The sequence below is a fragment of the Ochotona curzoniae genome, unplaced genomic scaffold (genome assembly GCF_017591425.1).
Source record: "Ochotona curzoniae isolate NIBS_2020 unplaced genomic scaffold, NIBS_Ocur_1.0 scaffold_3208, whole genome shotgun sequence".
Lineage (NCBI taxonomy): Eukaryota > Metazoa > Chordata > Mammalia > Lagomorpha > Ochotonidae > Ochotona > Ochotona curzoniae.
This window is the reverse complement of record NW_024467106.1, coordinates 41,196,358-41,220,484: the sequence shown is the minus strand read 5'-3', so window position 1 is coordinate 41,220,484 and position 24,127 is coordinate 41,196,358. Positions and strand designations below refer to the sequence as shown.

Here is a 24,127-nt window from a genome sequence, read left to right as displayed (position 1 = left end):
TCATGATGACTGCGGGTCTCCATCCTTGCTTCTTAGGCTTTCTTGTAATTGGATTGTTGAAGCCAAGGCTCTCCGGAGTTGCATTCTGACAAGCTCCCAGGCACAGTCACTGTGTTTCTTCTCTTCCAGGTAGACATGGATTCCATGGAAGTATCTCTTGAGGGCCAGTGTTGGGCTCTCAGTCGTCAGGACAGAGTCTTGCCGTGCCCTCCCCTGCACCACCGAGCAGGTGTTCAGGTCTGGCAGCTGCTTGCGAAGTGTGGTGCGCAGTTGTGCCAGGACGGTCTTGTTCCAGGCAGCAGAGGCCTGCTGGGTGTGGAAGAGGTTGGAGATCTGCCGCAGTATCTCGTGGGGGACAGACATGTCCTGGGTGTTCTGGAAGTGGCTTGCATTCAGCACCTCCCGGGGGAATCGGAAGTCTCTTCTGTCCCTCAGACACAGAGCAGGTGAGATTGTCCTCATCTGGCCCAGCAGCCGCCAGGTCATCTTGCTGAGCTGGACAGAGTTCTCAGGCAGCTGACAGCCCAGAGACCCAACAGGGCCATAGCTGCACAGCAGCAGGGCTGTCAGCAGAGGGAGCAGGTGGGCCATGGGGCGATGAGGATGGTGCTGGCCTGGCTGAGCTGGAGTCTGGCTGAGCCTAGGAACCTGGGTTCTCTGCAGACCTTCAGACTGGGCTCGCCTTTAATATACCAAGGGCAGATTCTCTTTTTCTGGACAGTTCTCATCTGTGCTGCTACTTCTCTTTTTTGTTTTCATTTGTATATTCTACACGTGGACTGATAAAATGACATCAGGCTCATCCACGACTTATTGCATCACAAGTTTCACTTTCTAGTAAATTTCAGACTTTCCAATCCCAAGAGTGGCTGATCAATTAAGTGAGATACTCTTACTTTGAACCTCAGAGATTCATTATGGGTGCACAAAAATTGTCCACGTGTCAGAATATTGTTTTTCTGGATTGATTTCCTTTTGTTGGGAAGTCAGATATCGAGAGAGGAGGGGAGAGAAAGAGGAAGATGTTGTGTGTGCGTCTTCACTGCCCAAGTGGTGCAGTGGCTGGAGCTGAGCTGATCGGAAGGCAGGAGCCAGGATCTTCCTCCAGGTTGCCCACGCAGGTGCAGGATCTCAAGAATCTGGGCCGTCATCGGCAGCTTTCTCAGGCCACAGGCAGGGAGCTGGAATGGAAGTGTGGCGGGCAGTCCATGAACACATGGCCATGTAGGGGTCTCAGTGCGTGCAAGGGGAGGACTTGAGCCACTGGGCTCTGGTGCCGGATCTTCTGTGTCTTCATATTTACATAAAAGCTGCTCTTCATACAAAGACCAATTTTTAACCTCTAACTTAGGATGCATTTTCTCCTTTCTGAGGAGTGGCACGGCTCTTCCATTCTTCCTTCTGCTTGTCTTTGTTTCTGCTGTGTCCGAGAGCGTGAAGGAGAGGGAGCTGCTCCTCACTGTCAGACTACATCAGCCCGCAGCGAAAGGGTTGGATTTTGGATGACACGGCAGGAGCACGGTGGTGGGCTAGACTGCTCTGAAGTGCTTCCCAAAGTGGTTTGGAGAGTTCTGAGAGATTGCCAGCTTTGCTGCAGCAGGGTTGAGGCAATAGACAAGGTCTGTTGTCCCAACAAGTCCACCTTGGTGCCTGCACACACACAGACACTTGCTGCACAGTTTGGTGGGAGAGGTGTGCAACTTGTTGTCTTTTCATCCTCTGATGAGGCAGTGGGTGTCTCCTGAAGAGGCAGTGGGTGTCTTCTGCTGGTCTAGATGAGCTGAAGTCATGGAGCCTTGCCCCCTGCACAAACTCCCCTCCGCGCCGTGTGCATCTGATCATGTTGTGCACTGTGCAGGCGTCAGCAACTCAGGTATCCAAGCTCTGACACATGCCCTTGGAGGTGGGTCCATGTATCTTGTGCTTGTGCGTGTGGCTGGCGTCTTGAGTGTGGTGATCTCTTTGGAGAGTGCCCCAAGAAGCTTTGCCTGGGGCACCTTCAGACTTGACCCTTGTGCACACCAGTGCGCTCAGGGTGGGATTCACTCTGTTACCTGCACCAGCCAACACGCATGCCGGTGGATGCAGTGCCTGGTCAGTTCTCCTTGCAGTCCGGTCTCATGTGAACTTAGGGGAGCTGTGTTGTACCCAAGGGAAGTGCACCACTGGCCCGATCTTCATGTGCACCACTGTGTGCTGTTTCTTGTCTGGGTGACCCCGATACCCAATCAGGCCTTCGCACAGCCAAGGTTTTGTCCCGTGCTGGCATGTGTTGTGGCATAGCTCAGCCCATCCTGCATCCCATCCAGCCTCGGGCACACTCATGGATACTTTGGCTTAGCTCAGCACGACCTCTCCCTGACCCTGCCCTCACATATACTGCAGGCCTACCTCTAGCCCTGGCTCTCTAGTCCGGGCTGGTAACACAAGGAACAATCAGACACAATATGCCACACCCGAGTTGTACTTGCTACCTATGAGCTTCCAGTAACTGTGATGCTAGGACACTGTCACCTCATGTAGCCATGGAGAAAGGACGTTTGCTTCCAAATGTCTAGCCAGTCAACGTCAGGAGGATAGCTCTGCTCCGACTTTGCATTCCTCACATTGCCCCAGTTTAGCTTCTGAGCAAAATTCTCTTTGGTTCACCTTTTGCGCCTCCCCTTGTGAATCTGATTTAGTGATGATCTACCTGATTATTTTATGCTTCTTTCCCTACACCAATGAAATACAGAGAGTAGGAAATGTCTTCTTGACACTCAGGTCTGTGCGCGTAGGTCAACACATAACCCTAGGTGTGCGGATCCCCAAGTTAGTCTGGGCTGGAATCTCCCAGCTGCGTGTGTGCAGCTGGGGCAAGTCGGGCCAGCCAGGCTTGAGGTTTGGGATCTCGCTTCATCCCCCACCGCCATGCTGTGGGCAGATCTTGAGCTCCTCTGGGCTAGAAATTGGAGGAAACGGAGCATTTCCTCCAGCCACGGCCACCACGCTGTGGGCAGATGTCGAGCACGTTTTGTCTCTTTCCCGGCATGTTGTCAACTTTCAGTACAAGCACAACTGTGCTTGTTTCAGTCATCTCAATTTCTGCACAGAAAATCCACAAACTGTCACTTGCACTGTTGGCGACCAGATATGCACATTTAACAGGCTGAATGCAGAAGAAAATACATGTTTTCACCCTTCGCTCAATTTGGGATAGAAAAACCAGTGTTTGGATTTTGCTTCTGTCTGTAGGAAACACTTCCTTTGGCTTAACAACATCATGTAAAGGAACGTAGAATGTAGCACCACTTACAGGCAAATATGTTTCATAGATTTTAATATAATTGAAAGTGAATATCTGCTACAAAACAGTTAAACACGATCCACGTGACCACAAAGAATAATGATATAAATTAATAAAATATAAAGATACAAATATGAATGCAGATCGCATGAAATAAATAGATAAATAGATGTCTGACTAAACAGACAATACATCAGATCAGAGCCCTAAGAACTGAGCGGTTTCAACATATTTCCTGAAAGGACCGGCACAGTATTTGGCGAATTCACTCAGGAGGTTCAACAACTCGGGAAGTATTGAAAGACGCATGAGCAAGTAGTGCACTCATGATGACTGCGGGTCTCCATCCTTGCTTCTTAGGCTTTCTTGTAATTGGATTGTTGAAGCCAAGGCTCTCCGGAGTTGCATTCTGACAAGCTCCCAGGCACAGTCACTGTGTTTCTTCTCTTCCAGGTAGACATGGATTCCATGGAAGTATCTCTTGAGGGCCAGTGTTGGGCTCTCAGTCGTCAGGACAGAGTCTTGCCGTGCCCTCCCCTGCACCACCGAGCAGGTGTTCAGGTCTGGCAGCTGCTTGCGAAGTGTGGTGCGCAGTTGTGCCAGGACGGTCTTGTTCCAGGCAGCAGAGGCCTGCTGGGTGTGGAAGAGGTTGGAGATCTGCCGCAGTATCTCGTGGGGGACAGACATGTCCTGGGTGTTCTGGAAGTGGCTTGCATTCAGCACCTCCCGGGGGAATCGGAAGTCTCTTCTGTCCCTCAGACACAGAGCAGGTGAGATTGTCCTCATCTGGCCCAGCAGCCGCCAGGTCATCTTGCTGAGCTGGACAGAGTTCTCAGGCAGCTGACAGCCCAGAGACCCAACAGGGCCATAGCTGCACAGCAGCAGGGCTGTCAGCAGAGGGAGCAGGTGGGCCATGGGGCGATGAGGATGGTGCTGGCCTGGCTGAGCTGGAGTCTGGCTGAGCCTAGGAACCTGGGTTCTCTGCAGACCTTCAGACTGGGCTCGCCTTTAATATACTAAGGGCAGATTCTCTTTTTCTGGACAGTTCTCATCTGTGCTGCTACTTCTCTTTTTTGTTTTCATTTGTATATTCTACACGTGGACTGATAAAATGACATCAGGCTCATCCACGACTTATTGCATCACAAGTTTCACTTTCTAGTAAATTTCAGACTTTCCAATCCCAAGAGTGGCTGATCAATTAAGTGAGATACTCTTACTTTGAACCTCAGAGATTCATTATGGGTGCACAAAAATTGTCCACGTGTCAGAATATTGTTTTTCTGGATTGATTTCCTTTTGTTGGGAAGTCAGATATCGAGAGAGGAGGGGAGAGAAAGAGGAAGATGTTGTGTGTGCGTCTTCACTGCCCAAGTGGTGCAGTGGCTGGAGCTGAGCTGATCGGAAGGCAGGAGCCAGGATCTTCCTCCAGGTTGCCCACGCAGGTGCAGGATCTCAAGAATCTGGGCCGTCATCGGCAGCTTTCTCAGGCCACAGGCAGGGAGCTGGAATGGAAGTGTGGCGGGCAGTCCATGAACACATGGCCATGTAGGGGTCTCAGTGCGTGCAAGGGGAGGACTTGAGCCACTGGGCTCTGGTGCCGGATCTTCTGTGTCTTCATATTTACATAAAAGCTGCTCTTCATACAAAGACCAATTTTTAACCTCTAACTTAGGATGCATTTTCTCCTTTCTGAGGAGTGGCACGGCTCTTCCATTCTTCCTTCTGCTTGTCTTTGTTTCTGCTGTGTCCGAGAGCGTGAAGGAGAGGGAGCTGCTCCTCACTGTCAGACTACATCAGCCCGCAGCAAAAGGGTTGGATTTTGGATGACACGGCAGGAGCACGGTGGTGGGCTAGACTGCTCTGAAGTGCTTCCCAAAGTGGTTTGGAGAGTTCTGAGAGATTGCCAGCTTTGCTGCAGCAGGGTTGAGGCAATAGACAAGGTCTGTTGTCCCAACAAGTCCACCTTGGTGCCTGCACACACACAGACACTTGCTGCACAGTTTGGTGGGAGAGGTGTGCAACTTGTTGTCTTTTCATCCTCTGATGAGGCAGTGGGTGTCTCCTGAAGAGGCAGTGGGTGTCTTCTGCTGGTCTAGATGAGCTGAAGTCATGGAGCCTTGCCCCCTGCACAAACTCCCCTCCGCGCCGTGTGCATCTGATCATGTTGTGCACTGTGCAGGCGTCAGCAACTCAGGTATCCAAGCTCTGACACATGCCCTTGGAGGTGGGTCCATGTATCTTGTGCTTGTGCGTGTGGCTGGCGTCTTGAGTGTGGTGATCTCTTTGGAGAGTGCCCCAAGAAGCTTTGCCTGGGGCACCTTCAGACTTGACCCTTGTGCACACCAGTGCGCTCAGGGTGGGATTCACTCTGTTACCTGCACCAGCCAACACGCATGCCGGTGGATGCAGTGCCTGGTCAGTTCTCCTTGCAGTCCGGTCTCATGTGAACTTAGGGGAGCTGTGTTGTACCCAAGGGAAGTGCACCACTGGCCCGATCTTCATGTGCACCACTGTGTGCTGTTTCTTGTCTGGGTGACCCCGATACCCAATCAGGCCTTCGCACAGCCAAGGTTTTGTCCCGTGCTGGCATGTGTTGTGGCATAGCTCAGCCCATCCTGCATCCCATCCAGCCTCGGGCACACTCATGGATACTTTGGCTTAGCTCAGCACGACCTCTCCCTGACCCTGCCCTCACATATACTGCAGGCCTACCTCTAGCCCTGGCTCTCTAGTCCGGGCTGGTAACACAAGGAACAATCAGACACAATATGCCACACCCGAGTTGTACTTGCTACCTATGAGCTTCCAGTAACTGTGATGCTAGGACACTGTCACCTCATGTAGCCATGGAGAAAGGACGTTTGCTTCCAAATGTCTAGCCAGTCAACGTCAGGAGGATAGCTCTGCTCCGACTTTGCATTCCTCACATTGCCCCAGTTTAGCTTCTGAGCAAAATTCTCTTTGGTTCACCTTTTGCGCCTCCCCTTGTGAATCTGATTTAGTGATGATCTACCTGATTATTTTATGCTTCTTTCCCTACACCAATGAAATACAGAGAGTAGGAAATGTCTTCTTGACACTCAGGTCTGTGCGCGTAGGTCAACACATAACCCTAGGTGTGCGGATCCCCAAGTTAGTCTGGGCTGGAATCTCCCAGCTGCGTGTGTGCAGCTGGGGCAAGTCGGGCCAGCCAGGCTTGAGGTTTGGGATCTCGCTTCATCCCCCACCGCCATGCTGTGGGCAGATCTTGAGCTCCTCTGGGCTAGAAATTGGAGGAAACGGAGCATTTCCTCCAGCCACGGCCACCACGCTGTGGGCAGATGTCGAGCACGTTTTGTCTCTTTCCCGGCATGTTGTCAACTTTCAGTACAAGCACAACTGTGCTTGTTTCAGTCATCTCAATTTCTGCACAGAAAATCCACAAACTGTCACTTGCACTGTTGGCGACCAGATATGCACATTTAACAGGCTGAATGCAGAAGAAAATACATGTTTTCACCCTTCGCTCAATTTGGGATAGAAAAACCAGTGTTTGGATTTTGCTTCTGTCTGTAGGAAACACTTCCTTTGGCTTAACAACATCATGTAAAGGAACGTAGAATGTAGCACCACTTACAGGCAAATATGTTTCATAGATTTTAATATAATTGAAAGTGAATATCTGCTACAAAACAGTTAAACACGATCCACGTGACCACAAAGAATAATGATATAAATTAATAAAATATAAAGATACAAATATGAATGCAGATCGCATGAAATAAATAGATAAATAGATGTCTGACTAAACAGACAATACATCAGATCAGAGCCCTAAGAACTGAGCGGTTTCAACATATTTCCTGAAAGGACCGGCACAGTATTTGGCGAATTCACTCAGGAGGTTCAACAACTCGGGAAGTATTGAAAGACGCATGAGCAAGTAGTGCACTCATGATGACTGCGGGTCTCCATCCTTGCTTCTTAGGCTTTCTTGTAATTGGATTGTTGAAGCCAAGGCTCTCCGGAGTTGCATTCTGACAAGCTCCCAGGCACAGTCACTGTGTTTCTTCTCTTCCAGGTAGACATGGATTCCATGGAAGTATCTCTTGAGGGCCAGTGTTGGGCTCTCAGTCGTCAGGACAGAGTCTTGCCGTGCCCTCCCCTGCACCACCGAGCAGGTGTTCAGGTCTGGCAGCTGCTTGCGAAGTGTGGTGCGCAGTTGTGCCAGGACGGTCTTGTTCCAGGCAGCAGAGGCCTGCTGGGTGTGGAAGAGGTTGGAGATCTGCCGCAGTATCTCGTGGGGGACAGACATGTCCTGGGTGTTCTGGAAGTGGCTTGCATTCAGCACCTCCCGGGGGAATCGGAAGTCTCTTCTGTCCCTCAGACACAGAGCAGGTGAGATTGTCCTCATCTGGCCCAGCAGCCGCCAGGTCATCTTGCTGAGCTGGACAGAGTTCTCAGGCAGCTGACAGCCCAGAGACCCAACAGGGCCATAGCTGCACAGCAGCAGGGCTGTCAGCAGAGGGAGCAGGTGGGCCATGGGGCGATGAGGATGGTGCTGGCCTGGCTGAGCTGGAGTCTGGCTGAGCCTAGGAACCTGGGTTCTCTGCAGACCTTCAGACTGGGCTCGCCTTTAATATACCAAGGGCAGATTCTCTTTTTCTGGACAGTTCTCATCTGTGCTGCTACTTCTCTTTTTTGTTTTCATTTGTATATTCTACACGTGGACTGATAAAATGACATCAGGCTCATCCACGACTTATTGCATCACAAGTTTCACTTTCTAGTAAATTTCAGACTTTCCAATCCCAAGAGTGGCTGATCAATTAAGTGAGATACTCTTACTTTGAACCTCAGAGATTCATTATGGGCGCACAAAAATTGTCCACGTGTCAGAATATTGTTTTTCTGGATTGATTTCCTTTTGTTGGGAAGTCAGATATCGAGAGAGGAGGGGAGAGAAAGAGGAAGATGTTGTGTGTGCGTCTTCACTGCCCAAGTGGTGCAGTGGCTGGAGCTGAGCTGATCGGAAGGCAGGAGCCAGGATCTTCCTCCAGGTTGCCCACGCAGGTGCAGGATCTCAAGAATCTGGGCCGTCATCGGCAGCTTTCTCAGGCCACAGGCAGGGAGCTGGAATGGAAGTGTGGCGGGCAGTCCATGAACACATGGCCATGTAGGGGTCTCAGTGCGTGCAAGGGGAGGACTTGAGCCACTGGGCTCTGGTGCCGGATCTTCTGTGTCTTCATATTTACATAAAAGCTGCTCTTCATACAAAGACCAATTTTTAACCTCTAACTTAGGATGCATTTTCTCCTTTCTGAGGAGTGGCACGGCTCTTCCATTCTTCCTTCTGCTTGTCTTTGTTTCTGCTGTGTCCGAGAGCGTGAAGGAGAGGGAGCTGCTCCTCACTGTCAGACTACATCAGCCCGCAGCGAAAGGGTTGGATTTTGGATGACACGGCAGGAGCACGGTGGTGGGCTAGACTGCTCTGAAGTGCTTCCCAAAGTGGTTTGGAGAGTTCTGAGAGATTGCCAGCTTTGCTGCAGCAGGGTTGAGGCAATAGACAAGGTCTGTTGTCCCAACAAGTCCACCTTGGTGCCTGCACACACACAGACACTTGCTGCACAGTTTGGTGGGAGAGGTGTGCAACTTGTTGTCTTTTCATCCTCTGATGAGGCAGTGGGTGTCTCCTGAAGAGGCAGTGGGTGTCTTCTGCTGGTCTAGATGAGCTGAAGTCATGGAGCCTTGCCCCCTGCACAAACTCCCCTCCGCGCCGTGTGCATCTGATCATGTTGTGCACTGTGCAGGCGTCAGCAACTCAGGTATCCAAGCTCTGACACATGCCCTTGGAGGTGGGTCCATGTATCTTGTGCTTGTGCGTGTGGCTGGCGTCTTGAGTGTGGTGATCTCTTTGGAGAGTGCCCCAAGAAGCTTTGCCTGGGGCACCTTCAGACTTGACCCTTGTGCACACCAGTGCGCTCAGGGTGGGATTCACTCTGTTACCTGCACCAGCCAACACGCATGCCGGTGGATGCAGTGCCTGGTCAGTTCTCCTTGCAGTCCGGTCTCATGTGAACTTAGGGGAGCTGTGTTGTACCCAAGGGAAGTGCACCACTGGCCCGATCTTCATGTGCACCACTGTGTGCTGTTTCTTGTCTGGGTGACCCCGATACCCAATCAGGCCTTCGCACAGCCAAGGTTTTGTCCCGTGCTGGCATGTGTTGTGGCATAGCTCAGCCCATCCTGCATCCCATCCAGCCTCGGGCACACTCATGGATACTTTGGCTTAGCTCAGCACGACCTCTCCCTGACCCTGCCCTCACATATACTGCAGGCCTACCTCTAGCCCTGGCTCTCTAGTCCGGGCTGGTAACACAAGGAACAATCAGACACAATATGCCACACCCGAGTTGTACTTGCTACCTATGAGCTTCCAGTAACTGTGATGCTAGGACACTGTCACCTCATGTAGCCATGGAGAAAGGACGTTTGCTTCCAAATGTCTAGCCAGTCAACGTCAGGAGGATAGCTCTGCTCCGACTTTGCATTCCTCACATTGCCCCAGTTTAGCTTCTGAGCAAAATTCTCTTTGGTTCACCTTTTGCGCCTCCCCTTGTGAATCTGATTTAGTGATAATCTACCTGATTATTTTATGCTTCTTTCCCTACACCAATGAAATACAGAGAGTAGGAAATGTCTTCTTGACACTCAGGTCTGTGCGCGTAGGTCAACACATAACCCTAGGTGTGCGGATCCCCAAGTTAGTCTGGGCTGGAATCTCCCAGCTGCGTGTGTGCAGCTGGGGCAAGTCGGGCCAGCCAGGCTTGAGGTTTGGGATCTCGCTTCATCCCCCACCGCCATGCTGTGGGCAGATCTTGAGCTCCTCTGGGCTAGAAATTGGAGGAAACGGAGCATTTCCTCCAGCCACGGCCACCACGCTGTGGGCAGATGTCGAGCACGTTTTGTCTCTTTCCCGGCATGTTGTCAACTTTCAGTACAAGCACAACTGTGCTTGTTTCAGTCATCTCAATTTCTGCACAGAAAATCCACAAACTGTCACTTGCACTGTTGGCGACCAGATATGCACATTTAACAGGCTGAATGCAGAAGAAAATACATGTTTTCACCCTTCGCTCAATTTGGGATAGAAAAACCAGTGTTTGGATTTTGCTTCTGTCTGTAGGAAACACTTCCTTTGGCTTAACAACATCATGTAAAGGAACGTAGAATGTAGCACCACTTACAGGCAAATATGTTTCATAGATTTTAATATAATTGAAAGTGAATATCTGCTACAAAACAGTTAAACACGATCCACGTGACCACAAAGAATAATGATATAAATTAATAAAATATAAAGATACAAATATGAATGCAGATCGCATGAAATAAATAGATAAATAGATGTCTGACTAAACAGACAATACATCAGATCAGAGCCCTAAGAACTGAGCGGTTTCAACATATTTCCTGAAAGGACCGGCACAGTATTTGGCGAATTCACTCAGGAGGTTCAACAACTCGGGAAGTATTGAAAGACGCATGAGCAAGTAGTGCACTCATGATGACTGCGGGTCTCCATCCTTGCTTCTTAGGCTTTCTTGTAATTGGATTGTTGAAGCCAAGGCTCTCCGGAGTTGCATTCTGACAAGCTCCCAGGCACAGTCACTGTGTTTCTTCTCTTCCAGGTAGACATGGATTCCATGGAAGTATCTCTTGAGGGCCAGTGTTGGGCTCTCAGTCGTCAGGACAGAGTCTTGCCGTGCCCTCCCCTGCACCACCGAGCAGGTGTTCAGGTCTGGCAGCTGCTTGCGAAGTGTGGTGCGCAGTTGTGCCAGGACGGTCTTGTTCCAGGCAGCAGAGGCCTGCTGGGTGTGGAAGAGGTTGGAGATCTGCCGCAGTATCTCGTGGGGGACAGACATGTCCTGGGTGTTCTGGAAGTGGCTTGCATTCAGCACCTCCCGGGGGAATCGGAAGTCTCTTCTGTCCCTCAGACACAGAGCAGGTGAGATTGTCCTCATCTGGCCCAGCAGCCGCCAGGTCATCTTGCTGAGCTGGACAGAGTTCTCAGGCAGCTGACAGCCCAGAGACCCAACAGGGCCATAGCTGCACAGCAGCAGGGCTGTCAGCAGAGGGAGCAGGTGGGCCATGGGGCGATGAGGATGGTGCTGGCCTGGCTGAGCTGGAGTCTGGCTGAGCCTAGGAACCTGGGTTCTCTGCAGACCTTCAGACTGGGCTCGCCTTTAATATACCAAGGGCAGATTCTCTTTTTCTGGACAGTTCTCATCTGTGCTGCTACTTCTCTTTTTTGTTTTCATTTGTATATTCTACACGTGGACTGATAAAATGACATCAGGCTCATCCACGACTTATTGCATCACAAGTTTCACTTTCTAGTAAATTTCAGACTTTCCAATCCCAAGAGTGGCTGATCAATTAAGTGAGATACTCTTACTTTGAACCTCAGAGATTCATTATGGGCGCACAAAAATTGTCCACGTGTCAGAATATTGTTTTTCTGGGTTGATTTCCTTTTGTTGGGAAGTCAGATATCGAGAGAGGAGGGGAGAGAAAGAGGAAGATGTTGTGTGTGCGTCTTCACTGCCCAAGTGGTGCAGTGGCTGGAGCTGAGCTGATCGGAAGGCAGGAGCCAGGATCTTCCTCCAGGTTGCCCACGCAGGTGCAGGATCTCAAGAATCTGGGCCGTCATCGGCAGCTTTCTCAGGCCACAGGCAGGGAGCTGGAATGGAAGTGTGGCGGGCAGTCCATGAACACATGGCCATGTAGGGGTCTCAGTGCGTGCAAGGGGAGGACTTGAGCCACTGGGCTCTGGTGCCGGATCTTCTGTGTCTTCATATTTACATAAAAGCTGCTCTTCATACAAAGACCAATTTTTAACCTCTAACTTAGGATGCATTTTCTCCTTTCTGAGGAGTGGCACGGCTCTTCCATTCTTCCTTCTGCTTGTCTTTGTTTCTGCTGTGTCCGAGAGCGTGAAGGAGAGGGAGCTGCTCCTCACTGTCAGACTACATCAGCCCGCAGCGAAAGGGTTGGATTTTGGATGACACGGCAGGAGCACGGTGGTGGGCTAGACTGCTCTGAAGTGCTTCCCAAAGTGGTTTGGAGAGTTCTGAGAGATTGCCAGCTTTGCTGCAGCAGGGTTGAGGCAATAGACAAGGTCTGTTGTCCCAACAAGTCCACCTTGGTGCCTGCACACACACAGACACTTGCTGCACAGTTTGGTGGGAGAGGTGTGCAACTTGTTGTCTTTTCATCCTCTGATGAGGCAGTGGGTGTCTCCTGAAGAGGCAGTGGGTGTCTTCTGCTGGTCTAGATGAGCTGAAGTCATGGAGCCTTGCCCCCTGCACAAACTCCCCTCCGCGCCGTGTGCATCTGATCATGTTGTGCACTGTGCAGGCGTCAGCAACTCAGGTATCCAAGCTCTGACACATGCCCTTGGAGGTGGGTCCATGTATCTTGTGCTTGTGCGTGTGGCTGGCGTCTTGAGTGTGGTGATCTCTTTGGAGAGTGCCCCAAGAAGCTTTGCCTGGGGCACCTTCAGACTTGACCCTTGTGCACACCAGTGCGCTCAGGGTGGGATTCACTCTGTTACCTGCACCAGCCAACACGCATGCCGGTGGATGCAGTGCCTGGTCAGTTCTCCTTGCAGTCCGGTCTCATGTGAACTTAGGGGAGCTGTGTTGTACCCAAGGGAAGTGCACCACTGGCCCGATCTTCATGTGCACCACTGTGTGCTGTTTCTTGTCTGGGTGACCCCGATACCCAATCAGGCCTTCGCACAGCCAAGGTTTTGTCCCGTGCTGGCATGTGTTGTGGCATAGCTCAGCCCATCCTGCATCCCATCCAGCCTCGGGCACACTCATGGATACTTTGGCTTAGCTCAGCACGACCTCTCCCTGACCCTGCCCTCACATATACTGCAGGCCTACCTCTAGCCCTGGCTCTCTAGTCCGGGCTGGTAACACAAGGAACAATCAGACACAATATGCCACACCCGAGTTGTACTTGCTACCTATGAGCTTCCAGTAACTGTGATGCTAGGACACTGTCACCTCATGTAGCCATGGAGAAAGGACGTTTGCTTCCAAATGTCTAGCCAGTCAACGTCAGGAGGATAGCTCTGCTCCGACTTTGCATTCCTCACATTGCCCCAGTTTAGCTTCTGAGCAAAATTCTCTTTGGTTCACCTTTTGCGCCTCCCCTTGTGAATCTGATTTAGTGATAATCTACCTGATTATTTTATGCTTCTTTCCCTACACCAATGAAATACAGAGAGTAGGAAATGTCTTCTTGACACTCAGGTCTGTGCGCGTAGGTCAACACATAACCCTAGGTGTGCGGATCCCCAAGTTAGTCTGGGCTGGAATCTCCCAGCTGCGTGTGTGCAGCTGGGGCAAGTCGGGCCAGCCAGGCTTGAGGTTTGGGATCTCGCTTCATCCCCCACCGCCATGCTGTGGGCAGATCTTGAGCTCCTCTGGGCTAGAAATTGGAGGAAACGGAGCATTTCCTCCAGCCACGGCCACCACGCTGTGGGCAGATGTCGAGCACGTTTTGTCTCTTTCCCGGCATGTTGTCAACTTTCAGTACAAGCACAACTGTGCTTGTTTCAGTCATCTCAATTTCTGCACAGAAAATCCACAAACTGTCACTTGCACTGTTGGCGACCAGATATGCACATTTAACAGGCTGAATGCAGAAGAAAATACATGTTTTCACCCTTCGCTCAATTTGGGATAGAAAAACCAGTGTTTGGATTTTGCTTCTGTCTGTAGGAAACACTTCCTTTGGCTTAACAACATCATGTAAAGGAACGTAGAATGTAGCACCACTTACAGGCAAATATGTTTCATAGATTTTAATATAATTGAAAGTGAATATCTGCTACAAAACAGTTAAACACGATCCACGTGACCACAAAGAATAATGATATAAATTAATAAAATATAAAGATACAAATATGAATGCAGATCGCATGAAATAAATAGATAAATAGATGTCTGACTAAACAGACAATACATCAGATCAGAGCCCTAAGAACTGAGCGGTTTCAACATATTTCCTGAAAGGACCGGCACAGTATTTGGCGAATTCACTCAGGAGGTTCAACAACTCGGGAAGTATTGAAAGACGCATGAGCAAGTAGTGCACTCATGATGACTGCGGGTCTCCATCCTTGCTTCTTAGGCTTTCTTGTAATTGGATTGTTGAAGCCAAGGCTCTCCGGAGTTGCATTCTGACAAGCTCCCAGGCACAGTCACTGTGTTTCTTCTCTTCCAGGTAGACATGGATTCCATGGAAGTATCTCTTGAGGGCCAGTGTTGGGCTCTCAGTCGTCAGGACAGAGTCTTGCCGTGCCCTCCCCTGCACCACCGAGCAGGTGTTCAGGTCTGGCAGCTGCTTGCGAAGTGTGGTGCGCAGTTGTGCCAGGACGGTCTTGTTCCAGGCAGCAGAGGCCTGCTGGGTGTGGAAGAGGTTGGAGATCTGCCGCAGTATCTCGTGGGGGACAGACATGTCCTGGGTGTTCTGGAAGTGGCTTGCATTCAGCACCTCCCGGGGGAATCGGAAGTCTCTTCTGTCCCTCAGACACAGAGCAGGTGAGATTGTCCTCATCTGGCCCAGCAGCCGCCAGGTCATCTTGCTGAGCTGGACAGAGTTCTCAGGCAGCTGACAGCCCAGAGACCCAACAGGGCCATAGCTGCACAGCAGCAGGGCTGTCAGCAGAGGGAGCAGGTGGGCCATGGGGCGATGAGGATGGTGCTGGCCTGGCTGAGCTGGAGTCTGGCTGAGCCTAGGAACCTGGGTTCTCTGCAGACCTTCAGACTGGGCTCGCCTTTAATATACCAAGGGCAGATTCTCTTTTTCTGGACAGTTCTCATCTGTGCTGCTACTTCTCTTTTTTGTTTTCATTTGTATATTCTACACGTGGACTGATAAAATGACATCAGGCTCATCCACGACTTATTGCATCACAAGTTTCACTTTCTAGTAAATTTCAGACTTTCCAATCCCAAGAGTGGCTGATCAATTAAGTGAGATACTCTTACTTTGAACCTCAGAGATTCATTATGGGCGCACAAAAATTGTCCACGTGTCAGAATATTGTTTTTCTGGATTGATTTCCTTTTGTTGGGAAGTCAGATATCGAGAGAGGAGGGGAGAGAAAGAGGAAGATGTTGTGTGTGCGTCTTCACTGCCCAAGTGGTGCAGTGGCTGGAGCTGAGCTGATCGGAAGGCAGGAGCCAGGATCTTCCTCCAGGTTGCCCACGCAGGTGCAGGATCTCAAGAATCTGGGCCGTCATCGGCAGCTTTCTCAGGCCACAGGCAGGGAGCTGGAATGGAAGTGTGGCGGGCAGTCCATGAACACATGGCCATGTAGGGGTCTCAGTGCGTGCAAGGGGAGGACTTGAGCCACTGGGCTCTGGTGCCGGATCTTCTGTGTCTTCATATTTACATAAAAGCTGCTCTTCATACAAAGACCAATTTTTAACCTCTAACTTAGGATGCATTTTCTCCTTTCTGAGGAGTGGCACGGCTCTTCCATTCTTCCTTCTGCTTGTCTTTGTTTCTGCTGTGTCCGAGAGCGTGAAGGAGAGGGAGCTGCTCCTCACTGTCAGACTACATCAGCCCGCAGCGAAAGGGTTGGATTTTGGATGACACGGCAGGAGCACGGTGGTGGGCTAGACTGCTCTGAAGTGCTTCCCAAAGTGGTTTGGAGAGTTCTGAGAGATTGCCAGCTTTGCTGCAGCAGGGTTGAGGCAATAGACAAGGTCTGTTGTCCCAACAAGTCCACCTTGGTGCCTGCACACACACAGACACTTGCTGCACAGTTTGGTGGGAGAGGTGTGCAACTTGTTGTCTTTTCATCCTCTGATGAGGCAGTGGGTGTCTCCTGAAGAGGCAGTGGGTGTCTTCTGCTGGTCTAGATGAGCTGAAGTCATGGAGCCTTGCCCCCTGCACAAACTCCCCTCCGCGCCGTGTGCATCTGATCATGTTGTGCACTGTGCAGGCGTCAGCAACTCAGGTATCCAAGCTCTGACACATGCCCTTGGAGGTGGGTCCATGTATCTTGTGCTTGTGCGTGTGGCTGGCGTCTTGAGTGTGGTGATCTCTTTGGAGAGTGCCCCAAGAAGCTTTGCCTGGGGCACCTTCAGACTTGACCCTTGTGCACACCAGTGCGCTCAGGGTGGGATTCACTCTGTTACCTGCACCAGCCAACACGCATGCCGGTGGATGCAGTGCCTGGTCAGTTCTCCTTGCAGTCCGGTCTCATGTGAACTTAGGGGAGCTGTGTTGTACCCAAGGGAAGTGCACCACTGGCCCGATCTTCATGTGCACCACTGTGTGCTGTTTCTTGTCTGGGTGACCCCGATACCCAATCAGGCCTTCGCACAGCCAAGGTTTTGTCCCGTGCTGGCATGTGTTGTGGCATAGCTCAGCCCATCCTGCATCCCATCCAGCCTCGGGCACACTCATGGATACTTTGGCTTAGCTCAGCACGACCTCTCCCTGACCCTGCCCTCACATATACTGCAGGCCTACCTCTAGCCCTGGCTCTCTAGTCCGGGCTGGTAACACAAGGAACAATCAGACACAATATGCCACACCCGAGTTGTACTTGCTACCTATGAGCTTCCAGTAACTGTGATGCTAGGACACTGTCACCTCATGTAGCCATGGAGAAAGGACGTTTGCTTCCAAATGTCTAGCCAGTCAACGTCAGGAGGATAGCTCTGCTCCGACTTTGCATTCCTCACATTGCCCCAGTTTAGCTTCTGAGCAAAATTCTCTTTGGTTCACCTTTTGCGCCTCCCCTTGTGAATCTGATTTAGTGATGATCTACCTGATTATTTTATGCTTCTTTCCCTACACCAATGAAATACAGAGAGTAGGAAATGTCTTCTTGACACTCAGGTCTGTGCGCGTAGGTCAACACATAACCCTAGGTGTGCGGATCCCCAAGTTAGTCTGGGCTGGAATCTCCCAGCTGCGTGTGTGCAGCTGGGGCAAGTCGGGCCAGCCAGGCTTGAGGTTTGGGATCTCGCTTCATCCCCCACCGCCATGCTGTGGGCAGATCTTGAGCTCCTCTGGGCTAGAAATTGGAGGAAACGGAGCATTTCCTCCAGCCACGGCCACCACGCTGTGGGCAGATGTCGAGCACGTTTTGTCTCTTTCCCGGCATGTTGTCAACTTTCAGTACAAGCACAACTGTGCTTGTTTCAGTCATCTCAATTTCTGCACAGAAAATCCACAAACTGTCACTTGCACTGTTGGCGACCAGATATGCACATTTAACAGGCTGAATGCAGAAGAAAATACATGTTTTCACCCTTCGCTCAATTTGGGATAGAAAAACCAGTGTTTGGATTTTGCTTCTGTCTGTAGGAAACACTTCCTTTGGCTTAACAACATCATGTAAAGGAACGTAGAATGTAGCACCACTTACAGGCAAATATGTTTCATAGATTTTAATATAATTGAAAGTGAATATCTGCTACAAAACAGTTAAACACGATCCACGTGACCACAAAGAATAATGATATAAATTAATAAAATATAAAGATACAAATATGAATGCAGATCGCATGAAATAAATAGATAAATAGATGTCTGACTAAACAGACAATACATCAGATCAGAGCCCTAAGAACTGAGCGGTTTCAACATATTTCCTGAAAGGACCGGCACAGTATTTGGCGAATTCACTCAGGAGGTTCAACAACTCGGGAAGTATTGAAAGACGCATGAGCAAGTAGTGCACTCATGATGACTGCGGGTCTCCATCCTTGCTTCTTAGGCTTTCTTGTAATTGGATTGTTGAAGCCAAGGCTCTCCGGAGTTGCATTCTGACAAGCTCCCAGGCACAGTCACTGTGTTTCTTCTCTTCCAGGTAGACATGGATTCCATGGAAGTATCTCTTGAGGGCCAGTGTTGGGCTCTCAGTCGTCAGGACAGAGTCTTGCCGTGCCCTCCCCTGCACCACCGAGCAGGTGTTCAGGTCTGGCAGCTGCTTGCGAAGTGTGGTGCGCAGTTGTGCCAGGACGGTCTTGTTCCAGGCAGCAGAGGCCTGCTGGGTGTGGAAGAGGTTGGAGATCTGCCGCAGTATCTCGTGGGGGACAGACATGTCCTGGGTGTTCTGGAAGTGGCTTGCATTCAGCACCTCCCGGGGGAATCGGAAGTCTCTTCTGTCCCTCAGACACAGAGCAGGTGAGATTGTCCTCATCTGGCCCAGCAGCCGCCAGGTCATCTTGCTGAGCTGGACAGAGTTCTCAGGCAGCTGACAGCCCAGAGACCCAACAGGGCCATAGCTGCACAGCAGCAGGGCTGTCAGCAGAGGGAGCAGGTGGGCCATGGGGCGATGAGGATGGTGCTGGCCTGGCTGAGCTGGAGTCTGGCTGAGCCTAGGAACCTGGGTTCTCTGCAGACCTTCAGACTGGGCTCGCCTTTAATATACCAAGGGCAGATTCTCTTTTTCTGGACAGTTCTCATCTGTGCTGCTACTTCTCTTTTTTGTTTTCATTTGTATATTCTACACGTGGACTGATAAAATGACATCAGGCTCATCCACGACTTATTGCATCACAAGTTTCACTTTCTAGTAAATTTCAGACTTTCCAATCCCAAGAGTGGCTGATCAATTAAGTGAGATACTCTTACTTTGAACCTCAGAGATTCATTATGGGCGCACAAAAATTGTCCACGTGTCAGAATATTGTTTTTCTGGGTTGATTTCCTTTTGTTGGGAAGTCAGATATCGAGAGAGGAGGGGAGAGAAAGAGGAAGATGTTGTGTGTGCGTCTTCACTGCCCAAGTGGTGCAGTGGCTGGAGCTGAGCTGATCGGAAGGCAGGAGCCAGGATCTTCCTCCAGGTTGCCCACGCAGGTGCAGGATCTCAAGAATCTGGGCCGTCATCGGCAGCTTTCTCAGGCCACAGGCAGGGAGCTGGAATGGAAGTGTGGCGGGCAGTCCATGAACACATGGCCATGTAGGGGTCTCAGTGCGTGCAAGGGGAGGACTTGAGCCACTGGGCTCTGGTGCCGGATCTTCTGTGTCTTCATATTTACATAAAAGCTGCTCTTCATACAAAGACCAATTTTTAACCTCTAACTTAGGATGCATTTTCTCCTTTCTGAGGAGTGGCACGGCTCTTCCATTCTTCCTTCTGCTTGTCTTTGTTTCTGCTGTGTCCGAGAGCGTGAAGGAGAGGGAGCTGCTCCTCACTGTCAGACTACATCAGCCCGCAGCGAAAGGGTTGGATTTTGGATGACACGGCAGGAGCACGGTGGTGGGCTAGACTGCTCTGAAGTGCTTCCCAAAGTGGTTTGGAGAGTTCTGAGAGATTGCCAGCTTTGCTGCAGCAGGGTTGAGGCAATAGACAAGGTCTGTTGTCCCAACAAGTCCACCTTGGTGCCTGCACACACACAGACACTTGCTGCACAGTTTGGTGGGAGAGGTGTGCAACTTGTTGTCTTTTCATCCTCTGATGAGGCAGTGGGTGTCTCCTGAAGAGGCAGTGGGTGTCTTCTGCTGGTCTAGATGAGCTGAAGTCATGGAGCCTTGCCCCCTGCACAAACTCCCCTCCGCGCCGTGTGCATCTGATCATGTTGTGCACTGTGCAGGCGTCAGCAACTCAGGTATCCAAGCTCTGACACATGCCCTTGGAGGTGGGTCCATGTATCTTGTGCTTGTGCGTGTGGCTGGCGTCTTGAGTGTGGTGATCTCTTTGGAGAGTGCCCCAAGAAGCTTTGCCTGGGGCACCTTCAGACTTGACCCTTGTGCACACCAGTGCGCTCAGGGTGGGATTCACTCTGTTACCTGCACCAGCCAACACGCATGCCGGTGGATGCAGTGCCTGGTCAGTTCTCCTTGCAGTCCGGTCTCATGTGAACTTAGGGGAGCTGTGTTGTACCCAAGGGAAGTGCACCACTGGCCCGATCTTCATGTGCACCACTGTGTGCTGTTTCTTGTCTGGGTGACCCCGATACCCAATCAGGCCTTCGCACAGCCAAGGTTTTGTCCCGTGCTGGCATGTGTTGTGGCATAGCTCAGCCCATCCTGCATCCCATCCAGCCTCGGGCACACTCATGGATACTTTGGCTTAGCTCAGCACGACCTCTCCCTGACCCTGCCCTCACATATACTGCAGGCCTACCTCTAGCCCTGGCTCTCTAGTCCGGGCTGGTAACACAAGGAACAATCAGACACAATATGCCACACCCGAGTTGTACTTGCTACCTATGAGCTTCCAGTAACTGTGATGCTAGGACACTGTCACCTCATGTAGCCATGGAGAAAGGACGTTTGCTTCCAAATGTCTAGCCAGTCAACGTCAGGAGGATAGCTCTGCTCCGACTTTGCATTCCTCACATTGCCCCAGTTTAGCTTCTGAGCAAAATTCTCTTTGGTTCACCTTTTGCGCCTCCCCTTGTGAATCTGATTTAGTGATGATCTACCTGATTATTTTATGCTTCTTTCCCTACACCAATGAAATACAGAGAGTAGGAAATGTCTTCTTGACACTCAGGTCTGTGCGCGTAGGTCAACACATAACCCTAGGTGTGCGGATCCCCAAGTTAGTCTGGGCTGGAATCTCCCAGCTGCGTGTGTGCAGCTGGGGCAAGTCGGGCCAGCCAGGCTTGAGGTTTGGGATCTCGCTTCATCCCCCACCGCCATGCTGTGGGCAGATCTTGAGCTCCTCTGGGCTAGAAATTGGAGGAAACGGAGCATTTCCTCCAGCCACGGCCACCACGCTGTGGGCAGATGTCGAGCACGTTTTGTCTCTTTCCCGGCATGTTGTCAACTTTCAGTACAAGCACAACTGTGCTTGTTTCAGTCATCTCAATTTCTGCACAGAAAATCCACAAACTGTCACTTGCACTGTTGGCGACCAGATATGCACATTTAACAGGCTGAATGCAGAAGAAAATACATGTTTTCACCCTTCGCTCAATTTGGGATAGAAAAACCAGTGTTTGGATTTTGCTTCTGTCTGTAGGAAACACTTCCTTTGGCTTAACAACATCATGTAAAGGAACGTAGAATGTAGCACCACTTACAGGCAAATATGTTTCATAGATTTTAATATAATTGAAAGTGAATATCTGCTACAAAACAGTTAAACACGATCCACGTGACCACAAAGAATAATGATATAAATTAATAAAATATAAAGATACAAATATGAATGCAGATCGCATGAAATAAATAGATAAATAGATGTCTGACTAAACAGACAATACATCAGATCAGAGCCCTAAGAACTGAGCGGTTTCAACATATTTCCTGAAAGGACCGGCACAGTATTTGGCGAATTCACTCAGGAGGTTCAACAACTCGGGAAGTATTGAAAGACGCATGAGCAAGTAGTGCACTCATGATGACTGCGGGTCTCCATCCTTGCTTCTTAGGCTTTCTTGTAATTGGATTGTTGAAGCCAAGGCTCTCCGGAGTTGCATTCTGACAAGCTCCCAGGCACAGTCACTGTGTTTCTTCTCTTCCAGGTAGACATGGATTCCATGGAAGTATCTCTTGAGGGCCAGTGTTGGGCTCTCAGTCGTCAGGACAGAGTCTTGCCGTGCCCTCCCCTGCACCACCGAGCAGGTGTTCAGGTCTGGCAGCTGCTTGCGAAGTGTGGTGCGCAGTTGTGCCAGGACGGTCTTGTTCCAGGCAGCAGAGGCCTGCTGGGTGTGGAAGAGGTTGGAGATCTGCCGCAGTATCTCGTGGGGGACAGACATGTCCTGGGTGTTCTGGAAGTGGCTTGCATTCAGCACCTCCCGGGGGAATCGGAAGTCTCTTCTGTCCCTCAGACACAGAGCAGGTGAGATTGTCCTCATCTGGCCCAGCAGCCGCCAGGTCATCTTGCTGAGCTGGACAGAGTTCTCAGGCAGCTGACAGCCCAGAGACCCAACAGGGCCATAGCTGCACAGCAGCAGGGCTGTCAGCAGAGGGAGCAGGTGGGCCATGGGGCGATGAGGATGGTGCTGGCCTGGCTGAGCTGGAGTCTGGCTGAGCCTAGGAACCTGGGTTCTCTGCAGACCTTCAGACTGGGCTCGCCTTTAATATACCAAGGGCAGATTCTCTTTTTCTGGACAGTTCTCATCTGTGCTGCTACTTCTCTTTTTTGTTTTCATTTGTATATTCTACACGTGGACTGATAAAATGACATCAGGCTCATCCACGACTTATTGCATCACAAGTTTCACTTTCTAGTAAATTTCAGACTTTCCAATCCCAAGAGTGGCTGATCAATTAAGTGAGATACTCTTACTTTGAACCTCAGAGATTCATTATGGGCGCACAAAAATTGTCCACGTGTCAGAATATTGTTTTTCTGGGTTGATTTCCTTTTGTTGGGAAGTCAGATATCGAGAGAGGAGGGGAGAGAAAGAGGAAGATGTTGTGTGTGCGTCTTCACTGCCCAAGTGGTGCAGTGGCTGGAGCTGAGCTGATCGGAAGGCAGGAGCCAGGATCTTCCTCCAGGTTGCCCACGCAGGTGCAGGATCTCAAGAATCTGGGCCGTCATCGGCAGCTTTCTCAGGCCACAGGCAGGGAGCTGGAATGGAAGTGTGGCGGGCAGTCCATGAACACATGGCCATGTAGGGGTCTCAGTGCGTGCAAGGGGAGGACTTGAGCCACTGGGCTCTGGTGCCGGATCTTCTGTGTCTTCATATTTACATAAAAGCTGCTCTTCATACAAAGACCAATTTTTAACCTCTAACTTAGGATGCATTTTCTCCTTTCTGAGGAGTGGCACGGCTCTTCCATTCTTCCTTCTGCTTGTCTTTGTTTCTGCTGTGTCCGAGAGCGTGAAGGAGAGGGAGCTGCTCCTCACTGTCAGACTACATCAGCCCGCAGCGAAAGGGTTGGATTTTGGATGACACGGCAGGAGCACGGTGGTGGGCTAGACTGCTCTGAAGTGCTTCCCAAAGTGGTTTGGAGAGTTCTGAGAGATTGCCAGCTTTGCTGCAGCAGGGTTGAGGCAATAGACAAGGTCTGTTGTCCCAACAAGTCCACCTTGGTGCCTGCACACACACAGACACTTGCTGCACAGTTTGGTGGGAGAGGTGTGCAACTTGTTGTCTTTTCATCCTCTGATGAGGCAGTGGGTGTCTCCTGAAGAGGCAGTGGGTGTCTTCTGCTGGTCTAGATGAGCTGAAGTCATGGAGCCTTGCCCCCTGCACAAACTCCCCTCCGCGCCGTGTGCATCTGATCATGTTGTGCACTGTGCAGGCGTCAGCAACTCAGGTATCCAAGCTCTGACACATGCCCTTGGAGGTGGGTCCATGTATCTTGTGCTTGTGCGTGTGGCTGGCGTCTTGAGTGTGGTGATCTCTTTGGAGAGTGCCCCAAGAAGCTTTGCCTGGGGCACCTTCAGACTTGACCCTTGTGCACACCAGTGCGCTCAGGGTGGGATTCACTCTGTTACCTGCACCAGCCAACACGCATGCCGGTGGATGCAGTGCCTGGTCAGTTCTCCTTGCAGTCCGGTCTCATGTGAACTTAGGGGAGCTGTGTTGTACCCAAGGGAAGTGCACCACTGGCCCGATCTTCATGTGCACCACTGTGTGCTGTTTCTTGTCTGGGTGACCCCGATACCCAATCAGGCCTTCGCACAGCCAAGGTTTTGTCCCGTGCTGGCATGTGTTGTGGCATAGCTCAGCCCATCCTGCATCCCATCCAGCCTCGGGCACACTCATGGATACTTTGGCTTAGCTCAGCACGACCTCTCCCTGACCCTGCCCTCACATATACTGCAGGCCTACCTCTAGCCCTGGCTCTCTAGTCCGGGCTGGTAACACAAGGAACAATCAGACACAATATGCCACACCCGAGTTGTAC

General features: G+C 50.8%; 7 protein-coding genes across 7 annotated transcripts; all 7 read right to left on the bottom strand.

Annotated features, from left to right (window-relative positions):
- On the bottom strand, positions 1 to 591 carry LOC121145107 (interferon omega-1-like). The gene has a single exon (XM_040963849.1). The coding sequence runs from the start codon at positions 589 to 591 to the stop codon at positions 1 to 3; it is 591 nt and encodes a 196-aa protein (XP_040819783.1).
- Positions 592 to 3,610: 3,019 nt separating this feature from the next.
- Positions 3,611 to 4,201, bottom strand: LOC121145111 (interferon omega-1-like). The gene has a single exon (XM_040963854.1). It carries the CDS (start codon positions 4,199 to 4,201, stop codon positions 3,611 to 3,613), a length of 591 nt encoding a protein of 196 aa, XP_040819788.1.
- A 3,019-nt stretch (positions 4,202 to 7,220) lies between these two features.
- On the bottom strand, positions 7,221 to 7,811 carry LOC121145110 (interferon omega-1-like). The gene has a single exon (XM_040963853.1). The coding sequence runs from the start codon at positions 7,809 to 7,811 to the stop codon at positions 7,221 to 7,223; it is 591 nt and encodes a 196-aa protein (XP_040819787.1).
- Positions 7,812 to 10,830: 3,019 nt separating this feature from the next.
- On the bottom strand, positions 10,831 to 11,421 carry LOC121145103 (interferon omega-1-like). The gene has a single exon (XM_040963845.1). It carries the CDS (start codon positions 11,419 to 11,421, stop codon positions 10,831 to 10,833), a length of 591 nt encoding a protein of 196 aa, XP_040819779.1.
- Positions 11,422 to 14,440: 3,019 nt separating this feature from the next.
- LOC121145112 (interferon omega-1-like) lies at positions 14,441 to 15,031 on the bottom strand. The gene has a single exon (XM_040963855.1). It carries the CDS (start codon positions 15,029 to 15,031, stop codon positions 14,441 to 14,443), a length of 591 nt encoding a protein of 196 aa, XP_040819789.1.
- Positions 15,032 to 18,050: 3,019 nt separating this feature from the next.
- Positions 18,051 to 18,641, bottom strand: LOC121145114 (interferon omega-1-like). Its single transcript, XM_040963857.1, has one exon. The coding sequence runs from the start codon at positions 18,639 to 18,641 to the stop codon at positions 18,051 to 18,053; it is 591 nt and encodes a 196-aa protein (XP_040819791.1).
- A 3,019-nt stretch (positions 18,642 to 21,660) lies between these two features.
- LOC121145105 (interferon omega-1-like) lies at positions 21,661 to 22,251 on the bottom strand. Its single transcript, XM_040963847.1, has one exon. It carries the CDS (start codon positions 22,249 to 22,251, stop codon positions 21,661 to 21,663), a length of 591 nt encoding a protein of 196 aa, XP_040819781.1.
- Positions 22,252 to 24,127: the final 1,876 nt, after the last annotated feature.